The sequence below is a fragment of the Ictalurus furcatus genome, chromosome 5, assembly GCF_023375685.1.
Source record: "Ictalurus furcatus strain D&B chromosome 5, Billie_1.0, whole genome shotgun sequence".
In the NCBI taxonomy this organism is placed as follows: domain Eukaryota; kingdom Metazoa; phylum Chordata; class Actinopteri; order Siluriformes; family Ictaluridae; genus Ictalurus; species Ictalurus furcatus.
Genome location: NC_071259.1, coordinates 11,862,773 through 11,876,377, shown reverse-complemented (window position 1 = coordinate 11,876,377; position 13,605 = coordinate 11,862,773). Strand labels below are relative to the sequence as shown.

General features: G+C 39.6%; 1 protein-coding gene across 2 annotated transcripts in view; it reads left to right on the top strand.

Moving 5' to 3' along the window:
- ralgps1 (Ral GEF with PH domain and SH3 binding motif 1) overlaps window positions 1-12,879 on the top strand; it is a 169,148-nt gene extending 156,269 nt beyond the window's left edge. For both annotated transcript variants that reach the window (XM_053624771.1, XM_053624770.1), the window contains exons 18-20: window positions 11,043-11,148; window positions 11,409-11,500; window positions 11,818-12,879. In XM_053624771.1, coding sequence (XP_053480746.1) covers window positions 11,043-11,148; window positions 11,409-11,500; window positions 11,818-11,847 — 228 coding nt within the window. In that variant the 3' untranslated portion in view covers window positions 11,848-12,879. The remainder of the gene's footprint in view (window positions 1-11,042; window positions 11,149-11,408; window positions 11,501-11,817) is intronic.
- The last annotated feature ends 726 nt before the right edge of the window (window positions 12,880-13,605 follow it).

Genomic DNA, 13,605 nt, shown 5'->3' with positions numbered 1-13,605 from the left:
GAAAAAATTATGGAATCACTCAGTGTTGAGGAATTACCTTGTAATTTTAATTTCTAAAACAAATACTAGCACAAGTCTAAAAATGCTAACTAGCCTGCAGTTACAAGAGAGTGCTTACAGACCTTAAAAGAGTGCTTACAGACCTTAACCTTGGACTTTTTGAAAGATAACATGGCCCCAACAAGAGAGTTGTCAATTGAAACAATGGAAAGGATTATAAAACTCCTTCAAGGAGGAAATCCAACACAGAGTGTGGCAAAAGATGTTGTAAACAAAATGGGAAGGTTATAAAAAGAAAACATACAGGTAGACCAAGGAAGATGGCAAACATCGGATAGAAAACTCAAAGCAATATGCCTTTAAAATAGAAAATGCACAATAAAACAAAATCTAAAACAAATGGGCAGAAATAGGAGTCAATGTTTGTGACAGAACTCTAAGAAATCTGCTGAATGAAATGGGATTTACATATAAAAAAAAGTCAAACGTAAACCAGCACTAACACCTAAACAGAAGAAAACAAGGTTATAGTGGGCTAAAGAGAAGCAGTCATGGAGTGTGGATGATTGGATAAAAGCGATATTCAGTGATGAATCATGACTCTGCATTGGCTAAGGCGATGATGCTGGAATTTTTGTCTGGTGCCATTCTAATGAAACATATAAAGATGACTGCCTGAAGAAAACAATAAAATTTCCCGTCTTTTTGATATGGGTGACATGTCAGGTAAAGGACCAGGGCAGACCTCATTAGTCGATGCACAGGTGTACTTTGAAATTTTGGACACTTTTGGACACATTCCATCAAGAGAAAATAGGTTTGGTGATGAAGTCATTTTTCAGGATGATAATGCATCTTGCCACAGAGCAAAAAAAAAAAGCGTTTCTTTAGGAAAGGCAGATCAGCTCAGTGACATGGACAGCAAACAGAACGGATCTCAATCCGATTGAAAATTTATAGTGGAAATTTTTTTTAATTGGTCCATGACCAGGCTCCATCATGCAAAGCTGATTTGTCAACCTCTATTTGAGAAAGTTGGAACCAGCTTGATGGAGAATATTGATTTTCATTAGTGAAGTCCATGCCTCAAAGAATTCAGGCTGTCATAAATGCCTGAGGAGGAGGAACAAACTAATAATTGTGATTTATTTTTGAAGGTTCCGTAATTTTTTCCTCTACTAGATCTGGAACAAAATATGCAATTAATTAAAACAATTTAATTTGCATTTTGTTTTAATTTTGTTTGAGGTATGCTTCATGAAGCCAGAATGTTGAGCTATTAAACAGAAATTGTTTTGTCATATCTGTGATGTTTATTTGCTACAAATTAAAAAAGCTGGGTGAGCACCCTCTGTGTGTGATGATTCCATAATTTTTGCCAGGGGTTGTAGCTCACCTAAAATCTACAGTGCCCTTCACTAATATTGACACCCTTTGTAAATAAAAGCAAAGAAATTTGTGAAAAACTGTCATTGTTTAACCTTTTATTCTTTTGTTAAAAAAAAATTCATAAACATACTCTGCTCTCATGGATATCAGACAATTGCAAACAAAACACAGGTTTATATAAAAAAAAATCTTTGTTAAATATAGGTGTGCAACAATTATTGGCACCCTTTTAGCCAATATTTAGTGGTCAGTAAACAATTTCTGTGTTGACTTTGATGTATGTTCTGAATCATTGTCCCGCTGGAAGATTCAACCATGGCCCATTTTAAGCTTTCTGACAGACACAGTCAGGTTTTCATTTAAGGTCTGTTGATGTTTGATAGAGTCCATGATGCCATGTATCCTAACAAAATGTCCAGGTCCTCTGGATGAAAAACAGCCCCAAAACATTAAGAACAACCACCATATTTAACTGTGGGAATGAGGTACTTTTCCATATAGCTACCTCTCTGTTTGCGCCAAAACCACCTATGGTGTTTATTGCCAAACAGTTCTATTTTGGTTTCATCTGACTATAGAACCCAGTGCCACTTGAAGTTCCAGTAGTGTCTGGCAAACTGAAGATGCTTAAATTTGTTTTTGGATGAGAGTGGAAGTTGTTTTCTTGAAATCCTTCCAAACAGCTTGTGGTGATGTAGGTGCCTTCAGATTGTAGTTTTGGAGACTTTCTGACCCCAGGACACAACTAACTTCTGCAGTTCTCCAGCTGTGATCCTTGGAGATTTTTTGGCCACTCAAACCATCCTTTTCACACTGTGTTAAGACAATATAGACACACATCCTCTTCCAGGTTGATTCATAACATTATCGGTTGACTAGAACTTCTTACTTATTGACCTGATGGTAGAAATGGGCATTTTCAATGCTTTTTCTATATTCTTATAGCTACTTCCCAAGTTCAACAACATTTTGCTGCACATTACAGCTATATTCCTGGGTCTTACCCATTGTTATGAATGACTATTTGGGAAAGGGAATTTGGCCTATGTGTTACCTCATATTTGTACCCATGGGAAACAGGAAGTTATGATTGAACAATTTCCTGTTCCTAGTCACCCAAGTGTACTAAGAAAAAATGTAAAATATCAATGGGAATATACTTCAAATATATATTTTTTCATATGAATTCATATGGGTGCCAAGAATTGTTGCACACCTACAGTATCTCACAAAAGTGAGTACACCCCTCACATTTTTGTAAATATTTGATTATATCTTTTCATGTGACAACACTGAAGAAATGACACTTTGCTACAATGTAAAGTAGTGAGTGTACACCTTGTGTAACAGTGTAAATTTGCTGTCCCCTCAAAATAACTCAACACACAGCCATTAACCCTCTTACCCCGTATGGCCGAAAAACCGGCTTGCCCGTCTTTGATCTATTCCCGTAAGGACCACATACCGGCTTGGTCGTCTATGCCAAATCCCCGTAAGGACGATATAGCGGCTTTACAGTGTAAACGTTATCCCCGTAAGGCCGGTGTACCGGCATTACTCTGCTATGATTCCTTACTTATTTAATTATTATTTTTTGACCTGGAAGGTTGATGACGTCACGACGTGATTACGTTATTACGCCGACATTACGATGAAGCTGATCCAAGCGTGAATATTGGTGTAATAGTAGAAGTGAACTAAAAATGCCAAAGCGAAAAGCTAATTGTGTTCCAGCTAAAGTTACACCTACAGTGAACACAGGTACATCTAAAACAGTGAAAAAAAAAAAAAAACATACACAGTTACACAGGCGAGAGCGAGGATTCTAGATAGTGACAGCAGTGAAAGTTCAGGCGATGTTGAAACCGAAACTGATAGAGACGCAAACTCTCCTGATTCAGACCCTGATCCGTCTTCATCTTCAGCATCAACCAGTGCGAATGACACTGCAGGGGTCTGGAGTCATAACGTGACCATTTCTGTGCATTCGTGAAAACACTACCTGCTGGTCTGATTATCACCAGAAACTTGACTTTTGGCGCTAAAATGCATTTATTTATTTCTTTATTATTTACTTGAATTTATTCAAAGGCATTGACCACGCTGATGCTCGTATGGTACTTCTAAATGAGTACAAGGATTTTAGCGAGCATTTTTCGTCATTTCTCTAGTTAAGAATTGTGCTCTAAGTGGAGTAAAAACACTGAACTGCTTCAATTTCAAAGTAAGATTACACAAATACATTATTATAAGTTGTTTCAAGGCCTAAAAATGTTAAAATTAAAATGTTGATTTTGGCCCAGGAACTCAGGGTTGGCATGCTGTTTCTCTGGGGAATATAGAGTTATGGGACATAAGACTGTGGGAACTTAGGGGTAAGAGGGTTAATGTCTAAACCGCTGGCAACAAAAGTGAGTACACCCCTAAGTGAAAATGTCCAAATTGGGCTGAAAGTGTCAATATTTTTTGTGGCCACCATTAATTTCCAGCACTGCCTTAACCCTCTTGGGCATGGAGTTCACCAGAGCTTCACAGGTTGCCACTGGAGTCCTCTTCCACTCCTCCATGACGACATCACAGATGTCGACTCCACCTTCCATTTGAGGATGCCCCACAGATGCTCAATAGGGTTTAGGTCTAGAGACATGCTTGGCCAGTCCATCACCTTCACCCTCATCTGAAGGTGTGTTTGGGGTCGTTATCATGCTGGAATACTGCCCTGCAGCCCAGTCTCTGAAGGGAGGGGATCATGCTCTGCTTCAGTATGTCACAGTGCATGTTGGCATTCATGGTTCCCTCAATGAACTGTAGCTCCCCAGTGCCGGCAGCACTCATGCAGCCCCAGACCATGACACTCCCACCACCATGCTTGACTGTAGGCAAGACACACTTGTCTTTGTACTCCTCACCTGGTTGCCGCCACACACGCTTGACACCATCTGAACCAAATAAGTTTATCTTGGTCTCATCAGACCACAGGACATGGTTCCAGTAATCCATGTCCTTAGTCTGCTTGTCTTCAGCAAACTGTTTGCGGGCTTTCTTGTGCATCATCTTTAGAAGAGGCTTCCTTCTGGGACGACAGCCATGCAGACAAATTTGATGCAGTGTGTGGCATATCGTCTGAGCACTGACAGGCTGACCCCCCACCCCTTCAACCTCTGCAGCAATGCTGGTAGCACTCATACGTCTATTTCCCAAAGACAACTTCTGGATATGAGGCTGAGCATGTGCACTCAACTTCTTTGGTCGACCATGGCGAGGTCTGTTCTGAGTGGAACCTCTCCTGTTAAACCACTGTATGGTCTTGGCCACCGTGCTGCAGCTCAGTGTCAGGGTCTTGGCAATCTTCTTATAGCCTAGGCCATCTTTATGTAGAGCAATAATTCTTTTTTTCAGATCCTCAGAGAGTTCTTTGCCATGAGGTGCCACGTTGAACTTTCAGTGACCAGTATGAGGGAGTGTGAGAGCGATGACACCAAATTTAACACACCTGCTCCCCATTCACACCTGAGACCTTGTAACACTAACAAGTCACATGACACCGGGGCCAGAAAATGGCTAATTGGGCCCAATTTGGACATTTTCACTTAGGGGTGTACTCACTTTTGTTGTCAGCAGTTTAGACATTAATGGCTGTGTGTTGAGTTATTTTGAGTGGACAGCAAATTTACACTGTTACACAAGCTGTACACTCACTACTTTACATTGTAGCAAAGTGTCATTTTTTCAGTGTTGTCACATGAAAAGGTATAATCAAATATTTACAGAAATGTGAGGGGTGTACTCACTTTTGTGAGATACTGTATATTTAACAAAGATTTTTTTTTTAATAAACCTGTGTTGTGTTTGCAATTGTTTGATATCCATGAGATTTTTGTGAATTTTTTTAACAAAAGCTTAAACAATAAATGCACATTTTCACAGCCTTCTTTGCTTGTCTTTACCAAGCGTGCCAATATTAGTGGAGGGCACTGTATATCAAGGAACTTCTGAATTTATTTCAGTTTTATTTATATAGCGGTTCTAACAAGGGACGCTGTCGCAAGGCAGCTTTAGAGAAATATGGATATGGATTTTGATTTAGATCCCTAGTGAGCAAGCCAGAGGTGATATTGGCAAGGCAAACTCCCTGTGACAAAATGATGAAGAAACCTTGGAGCTATTAGTCTTCCACCACTGTATACTATAGAGTCAAGCAGTGCTAAGTTTGTTGTAAGGATCTTCAGTACAAGCATCAGCGTAATTTTTTATGTCATTAGAGTTTTAGCTTTATGTAGTACATAAAGCTAAAGTATAGTATTCAACTGAAGTAATCCACTGTATTATAAATGAGACTTGGTCATAAAGTGTTTTTAGCAAATGCAGTCATTAGGGTATCCAAGTGAGACAGCATTCAAATATTCCAGTTTACCAAAACACTCTAGGCCCATGAAACCTCCAAATCTGTGCCTTTACCTAAGAGAAAACTATTAACAAAAGGCTTTTTCAGCCTAAACTTAAAGACTGATACTGTGTCTGAGTCCCAAACACTAATTGTAAGGCTGTTCCATAACTGTTCCATGGGGCTTTGTAAGGAAAAGCTCTGCCCCCTGCTGTAGTCATCATTATTCTAGGTACCAACAAAGAGCCTGCACCTTTTGATCGAGGTAGGTGTGATGGATCATAAAACAAGAAGTTTGCTCAGTTGTTGGACTGCGAGACGATTCAGTGTTTTATACGTTATTAATAGTATTTTATAATCAGTGTGATTGTTTAATGGTGTTACGACCCCGATATAAGTCCAGGGGTGACACAGAGTCAGTAACTTGTGACTACCACTACTGAAACCGCACGGAAGGGCCAGCTAGTCGGAATAATACCAACAAAGGAAAAAATGTATGTCTACAGCCACCTCTTTAGTTTACAAAATGTACTGTGCTTTCTTGATCACCAGTGTATTACGTTTTAAAGACTTCATTTAACATTAACATGCCAGACATGAGACAACTATTTACAGAGTATTTACAATGAGTTTGATGATAAAGAAATGAAAAAGGAGCTGGACTATGGCAGTGCTAAAGGAAAGCATAATATAACAAACATGCTTCCCTACTCTCAGGTTCTACACACGGTCATCTACAAACAAAAGTAAAACTAAAAATGTCTAACCACGTTGGTCTTCCCTCACAAACATAAATACAGGGGTTGGCACTCACTGCTTACCTAGTGTGCTTAAACAGATTACTGCCTACGTGTGGCAGCATGTATGAGCGTGCCCTTTCTTACCTGCCCAAGCCCTGAAAATAAAAGAAAATAGTGTATAAATGCTGAGTCTGTTTAAGAATAATTGGACCCAGAACAAGCATATATAGAGAAAAGAGCAATGGGCCTGAAACAGAGCCTTTAATTTAGTATGCATAGAGAAGTCACCATTTACATCTACAAACTAATAACAATCAGTCAAATAAGACCTGATCCAGGAGAGAGCTGCATCCTTCAACATTTTTCTAGTCTATCTAGAAGAATATTTTGATCAGTGTTGTCATAAGCTGCACTAAGGTCAAGCAACACAAATAAGGATACACAACCCTGATCAGAGGCCAGTAGTAGGTCATGTATCACTTTAAACAGTACTATCTCAGTGTGATGAGGCTTAAATCCTGAATGAAAGATTTAATGAATGTTATTCCTATGCAAGTATGAGCCTATAGTTAAACAGCTGACAACAGTCGAGGTCAGTTTTTTTTTAATCAGGGGTTTAATAACGGCAAGTTTAAAGGATTTAGGCTCATAGCCATTGCAAAGGGGGGAATTGATTATTTTTAATGGTTAGTAGGATCATCTGTTATCTTTTGTTTATGGAAAGTGTAAGGGAAACTGGCAGACCAGCTTAGAGGGAAAATTTTGCAACTATATGTCCAGCGATAAGTTTAAATTAGTATATTAATTCTGCATGGGATACTAACTCTGTGGCCACCGGCAACAAGATCCTAAATATAGTGAAAACACTATATTAAGAGCACAATAACACGATCGGCAGTTTAATACATTAACATGTAAGCATGAAACAGAAGAAACACACTTGCCTTTAAAATCAAACGAGACTTTATTAGACTTTTCTACTACACAAACTAATCTAAAATATAAACACACAGACAAAGGATAATGAAGAAGGGTTTAAGCTCCAAGCCTACTGTTGGCGATTTTTTTTGCCCAGTAACTGTCTTCAGGAAAGGCTGCCTGCACTTCCGAGGTGGGTCCCCTCTTCGTGCTGCACCTGGAATGAGAAGTCCTGTAATGAGACGAACCCACAAGTTACTCGGGCATTAGTGTCATTGGCCTTGGCCATTCACTGGTGCATCGATTCCTTGATGGCTCACTTTATCGCCACGGCTTCTCATTCGATTACAGCTTCCCTGAGGTGGTGGAGGTGGTCTGAACAGGTAGTGGAATGGATTACAACATCACCCAGGTAGGCCACTGCAAACTGCCAGTGGGGGTGTAGGACGCTGACCATTAGGCGCTGGAGCATCGTGGGAGCGTTCTGGAGTGTTCCAGTGACCATTAGCCGTACAAAATGCTGTTTTAGGAGACAGAAGAACCGGGATTAGACAAATTATTTAGCTCACCTTCTGCTCCCGCATTGGCATTGTCCTCTGCATGGGCAAGATAGGTTGCCCAAACCGCAGAAGAGCTCCTCTGCGGTTGTCTCCTTTGCCGGCTGGAGCTAGCTGTCCTGGGGACTGCAGAGGGACTGCTAAAACATTGGCCAGTTCCTTCCCAGGATTAGTGGAACTGGGAATTTCAGCATGACCCCTACCAGCAACGGCCACTCGCCCTAACGATCACCAACCAGACCTTGGCAGCAGGGACCTCCCTGACATCTCTATACATGCAGAAGACCAAGAGGCTCCCACACACCTTTGCAGCACAGGGCAGAATTGCCGGCCAGGCAAGCATGTCCCAGTGGGGGTCAGTGACTGTGGCAGGCGGAGGGCCAGCAACTCCTCTGTGGCAGTGCAAAGCCCCTTTACCAGTTCTTGCGTCACTGTATGTTGTTGGAGGTTGGACTTCCGCAGGTATTTCAGCATGGGGTCCATGGTGGGGGTCTGGTCTGCTTCCTCTGCCAGCATTCAGCACCAGTGTAGCTACTCATAGTTTTGACGAGCAGAACAGAGACACAGAATAAGCAGGATTAATGCAACCAAACATGTATTTCTTATTTTAGTGCAGTAGTGAGAGGGGATGAGGTTTTGGTGAGTAAGGAGAAGGGTTGGAGAAACGCTGTCTTCTGTGCGTGGTAGCATGGGTGAGCAGATGCGGTGTGACAGCGCAGAGTCAGGAGGTGTCCTGGGAATGCGGAGGTTGTAGACACAGCATGACGTAGGGGGAGAGCGATGTTTTTGGCGCGGTCTTCTGTTTCTGGAGAGAGAGAGAAATGAGTCAGCATTTCCATGAAAACAAAATGCGCTCAACTCTCTGTGTCCGCCGCACCCCTTTATCCTCTCCAGGCTTCTGCCCCTTCGACACCTCAGTGGCAGGTGCATGAGGAGCATGCAGCATTTCATGTGCTATGGCTGGAGACCTGCCGCCAAAAATGGCTGTTGTTAATACACTGTTCAACAATAATAATGCATGCTAAATAAACAAACAAGTAATAGTGCCCTTGTGAATGTATGCATAATACATACCAGGGGCGGATTTAGTGATTTGGGGGCCCTAGGTAAACTGTAGGAATGGGGCCCTCATTTCAGTGTTTTAACATCGATATTTTCAGCATACATTATTTAGCATTAATATTCAGGGGCAGACTGGACCAAAAAGGCCCACCACACCCGGCCCACAACACGCCACATCATAACACACCGACTTGTTGATGGTTAGACCAATTGTTAACACCACTTACTAGCATAAAACATAATGCTGTTTAATATATATTTAAGTAACACTGAAAAATAATAATAATTGAAATAATAATTTAAAACAATCAAGACAGCTTGTTAGTTAGTTAGGGGGCACCATCTGGGTGCAGTGTAGGAGAGTTGCCCCACTCAGCTGTACAATTCCTGAATCAGGACAGAAACTTTATTTTTAGCACTAACATTAATTCACATCTGAATAGCACACTATCATCATGTGACATTAAACTAACCTATGATCATGTCTGCAGAGTTCAGGGTTTCTTTTGGGAGTAGGTCAGCAGAGCTTTAGGAGGAAATGAGGAGGAGAAGAGGGGTGTATACATATAAAAATGTGTATATGTGGATGACGGTGTATATTTAAGAGTATGTGTATGAGAGAGAGTGTTTGTGTGTCTGTGTGTGTATGAGAAAGAGAGAGAGAGAGAAGGAACCCTGCTGCCTGTCCCAGCCTCGCTGTCCTTGGCTGTAATGCTAGAGCCGTAATCACCTGCAGAACTGCAACTTGCCTTCACGCCAAAGGCAAAATCTGTTCATTTAAAGCATTTTGAAGCATCTGCCTCTAGAGGCTTAAACACCTTAGAAGAGGTATGGTGATCTAGCGTCTCTAAGCACCTTTCTACAGCTAAGAAAGCTCTCCTTCCATGAAATTAAGAATACTACCAATTTAGTTTATAATATTTGAATGCTCTGTCTAACACTAGATAGATAGGTCATTTTCTTACTATAGTTTTGTCTATATGGGACAGATTTTACTTGCTAATTTGTTGAGGTAACAAATGAATTTATAGCATCTGGTTGGGCAGCACCTTGACTTTCAGTGTAATTACATCCTGTAATTGTAAAACATGCCCAGAAAATCAATGTTGACTTTTATGCCTTTGGTGTCACTCTAGTTAAATGCTCTGAGTTTCAGTGAGACAAGTATGTGCACCGATCAGCCATAACATTATATCTACCTGCCTAATATTGCATAGGTCCCCCTTGTGCCACCAAAACAGCTCTGACCCATTGAGACATGGACTCCACAAGATCACTGGAGGTGTGCTGTGGTAACTGGCACCAAGACATTAGCTGCAGATCCTTTAAGTCCTGTAAGTTGCGAGGTTGGGCCTTCATAGATTGGACTTGTTTGTCTAGCACATCCCACAGATGCTCGATCAGATTGAGATCTGGGAAATTTAGAGGCCAAGTCAACACCTTGGACTATTTGTCATGTTCCTCAAACCATTCCTGAAAACATTTTTGCAGTGTGGCAGGGCACTTTATCCTGCTGAAAGAGGCCACTGCCATTAGGCAATATTGTTACTATGAAGGGGTGTACTTGGTGTACAACTATGCTTAGGTTGGTGGTATGTGTCAAAGTAACATTGACAAGAATACCAGGACCCAAGGTTTCCCTGCAGAACATTGCCCAGAGCATCACACTTCCTCCACAAGCTTGCCTTCTTCCCATGTTGCATCCTGGTGTCATCTCTTCCCCAGGTAAAGGGAAGAGCACAAGCACCTGGTTGTCCATAATATCCATAAGTATATTCTAGAGTTACACCATTTGAAAGTATTTTCTTCAGTCAGATTATAACCAAGTATCTTATCAGTTAGCTAATCTACTCAGGTCTTTTAGCAACCAGGTTGCACGCACATCTCTACACTAGTCAGCAAAGTCCAAAATTAAGAAAGTTTTGCACAGCAAAAAGAGAGACACTGACAATGCTGTGCAATTTTAACTTTCTTGGTCCTCATGTCTTCTAGTACAAATCCAGGCCTTGTAAGAAGATCTCATTAACAGGCTGGATTGTGGTGTTGCCTGATGACCCTGAGCATCCAAACATGTTTCAGCTCAATGACCCTGATAAAGGTAATTCTGCCTATGCAATTTCTTTTAGGTGTTTGGAGTATCCTAAAGATAGTGTCTAATGTTTATGTCCTACAATTGTCATTTGGAGCTTTTGCCTTATTTTTATGCTCATTAAAAAAAGATTTTTGGTCTAATATATTTGTGACAAAGTTTAGAATGTGTTTTCTTTCTACTTATAAGATACCCAGGAAATGTTGGTGATGCTCTGTAAATTTAGATGTCAAACGTGTGTGTGTGTGTGTGTGTGTGTGTGTGTGTAGGTAATGTTTACAAGTTCCAGACTGGATCTCGCTTCTCTGCAATCATCTGGCATAAGCACCTGGCTGAGGCCTGCCGGTGTATAACGCCACAGGTAATTCTGAACCATTATTATTGAAAAATAGGTTAAAACAAAATGACTGAATAAAAGTCCACATAATTAACCATATTTTGTAATTCATCTAATATTATGTCTAAGAATGGAACTTACAGGTAAGAGTACAAATTGATGTTAAACTAATCTCACCCTTCTTGATCAGCTCATCTTCAATTAAACTTCTACCATATTTAAGTTGATATTTTTTATAGTTATAGCAAGGAAAAAGTAACAAAACTAATAATAATAATAATAATAATAATGGCAAAACTGAATGCAAATATAAATCACAAATATTATCTTGTCTCTTGCAGATACCAGCCAACTTAATGTCTTTTGAATAGCTGCCACCTTGTGAAGGACAAATTTGGATGGAAGTCAAGTTTAAAGCTCTGTGGTGTTATGGTGATCATATTTTGTCATGTGTTTATACAACAACCCTGTTGATCAGGGTACAGTACATGTGGAATTTCACTTTGTGGGTTTTGTGCAATCTAGAAAAAATGTGCCGAAGAAGAACAGGAAAAATAGAGAGCATAATGATACCAAAAATGTCATATACTGAGAGGAACACTGCAGGATTATAGTCAGTTGTTTCTGCTGTAATTTAAAGTGAATCAAGTTTGCACTCAGACTGTGAAACAGGCTAAGGTTTATACCCAAAATATCCTCGTGTATTAACTTGGATATAATCTAATTTCCACCATTTTGGAGCACCACAGTGACACCTGAAAGAACTTCTGCTCTGAAGAGATTAATTCAAAGCTGGTTTATTCCATTTAAGGAACAAGAAAAAATTGGCCAGATTTGTTTAAAAAAAAGAAAAACTAAATGTATTTTAAATATCTTCTTACATCCAGCAAAGGGAGGGCTGTGCTTGAATCCTGCCTGCAAAATTATCATTGCTAAAATTATTCTCTTTTGTGGACTACTTTGGCCACAATATAGGGGGTGGCGTACAAAATAATTTGTCACATTTGTTAAATATTGTACATATACCCTTGTTAAATATTGTACATACATACTACTGTGTGAAAGATGTCAAACATTTTGTGTACAAACTAATACTGTTTTATTTATATGTTTTCATGTGAACAAGTGCCAAAAGTTTGTATTATAAATGGTATAATTATTTGATTGTATTTTGTGAATTAAGTGAAAAGGCCTGGAAAATGTGAAAAGTATTGCAGAAGAATGAGACGTCCCACTATAGAATAAGCAATTTTTTTTATGTATACATGCACCTAACTTACAGTCCCTCAGTTTATGAACATCCTAAAACAGCGAAAAGATTAAACATATACTAATAAACTTGCAAATGCAAATGGATTAATCATCCTTTCATGGTTTCAACTGAATAATAATTTTTGTGAGAAATTTAGGAGATTGCTGTTTCTTAGTAATGGAACACATCTTTTTATATATATATATATATATATATATATATATATATATATATATATATATATATATATATATATATAAATTATATATATATATTATATATATATATAAATAATATATATATATATACACACACACACACACAGTGCATCCGGAAAGTATTCACAGCGCTTCAATTTTTCCACATTTTGTTATGTTACAGCCTTATTCCAAAATGGATTAAATTCATTATTTTCCTCAAAATTACCCCATAATGACAACGTGAAAGAAGTTTGTTTGAAATCTTTGCAAATTTATTAAAAATAAAAAACAAAAAAAGCATATGTACATAAGTATTCACAGCCTTTGCTCAATACTTTGTTTGCACCAATTACAGCCTCAAGTCTTTTTGAGTATGATGCTACAAGCTTGGCACACCAATTTTTGGGCAGTTTCTCCCATTCTTCTTTGCAGGACCTCTCAAGCTCCATCAGGTTGGATGGGGAGCGTTGGTGCACAGCCATTTTCAGATCTCTCCAGAGATGTTCAATCAGGTTCAATCAGGCCACTCAAGGACATTCACAGAGTTGTCCTGTAGCCACTCCTTTGTTATCTTGGCTGTGTGCTTAGGGTCGTGTTCCTGTTGGAAGAATGTCCTTGAGTGGCCTGATTGAACCTGATTGAACATCTCTGGAGAGATCTGAAAATGGCTGTGCACC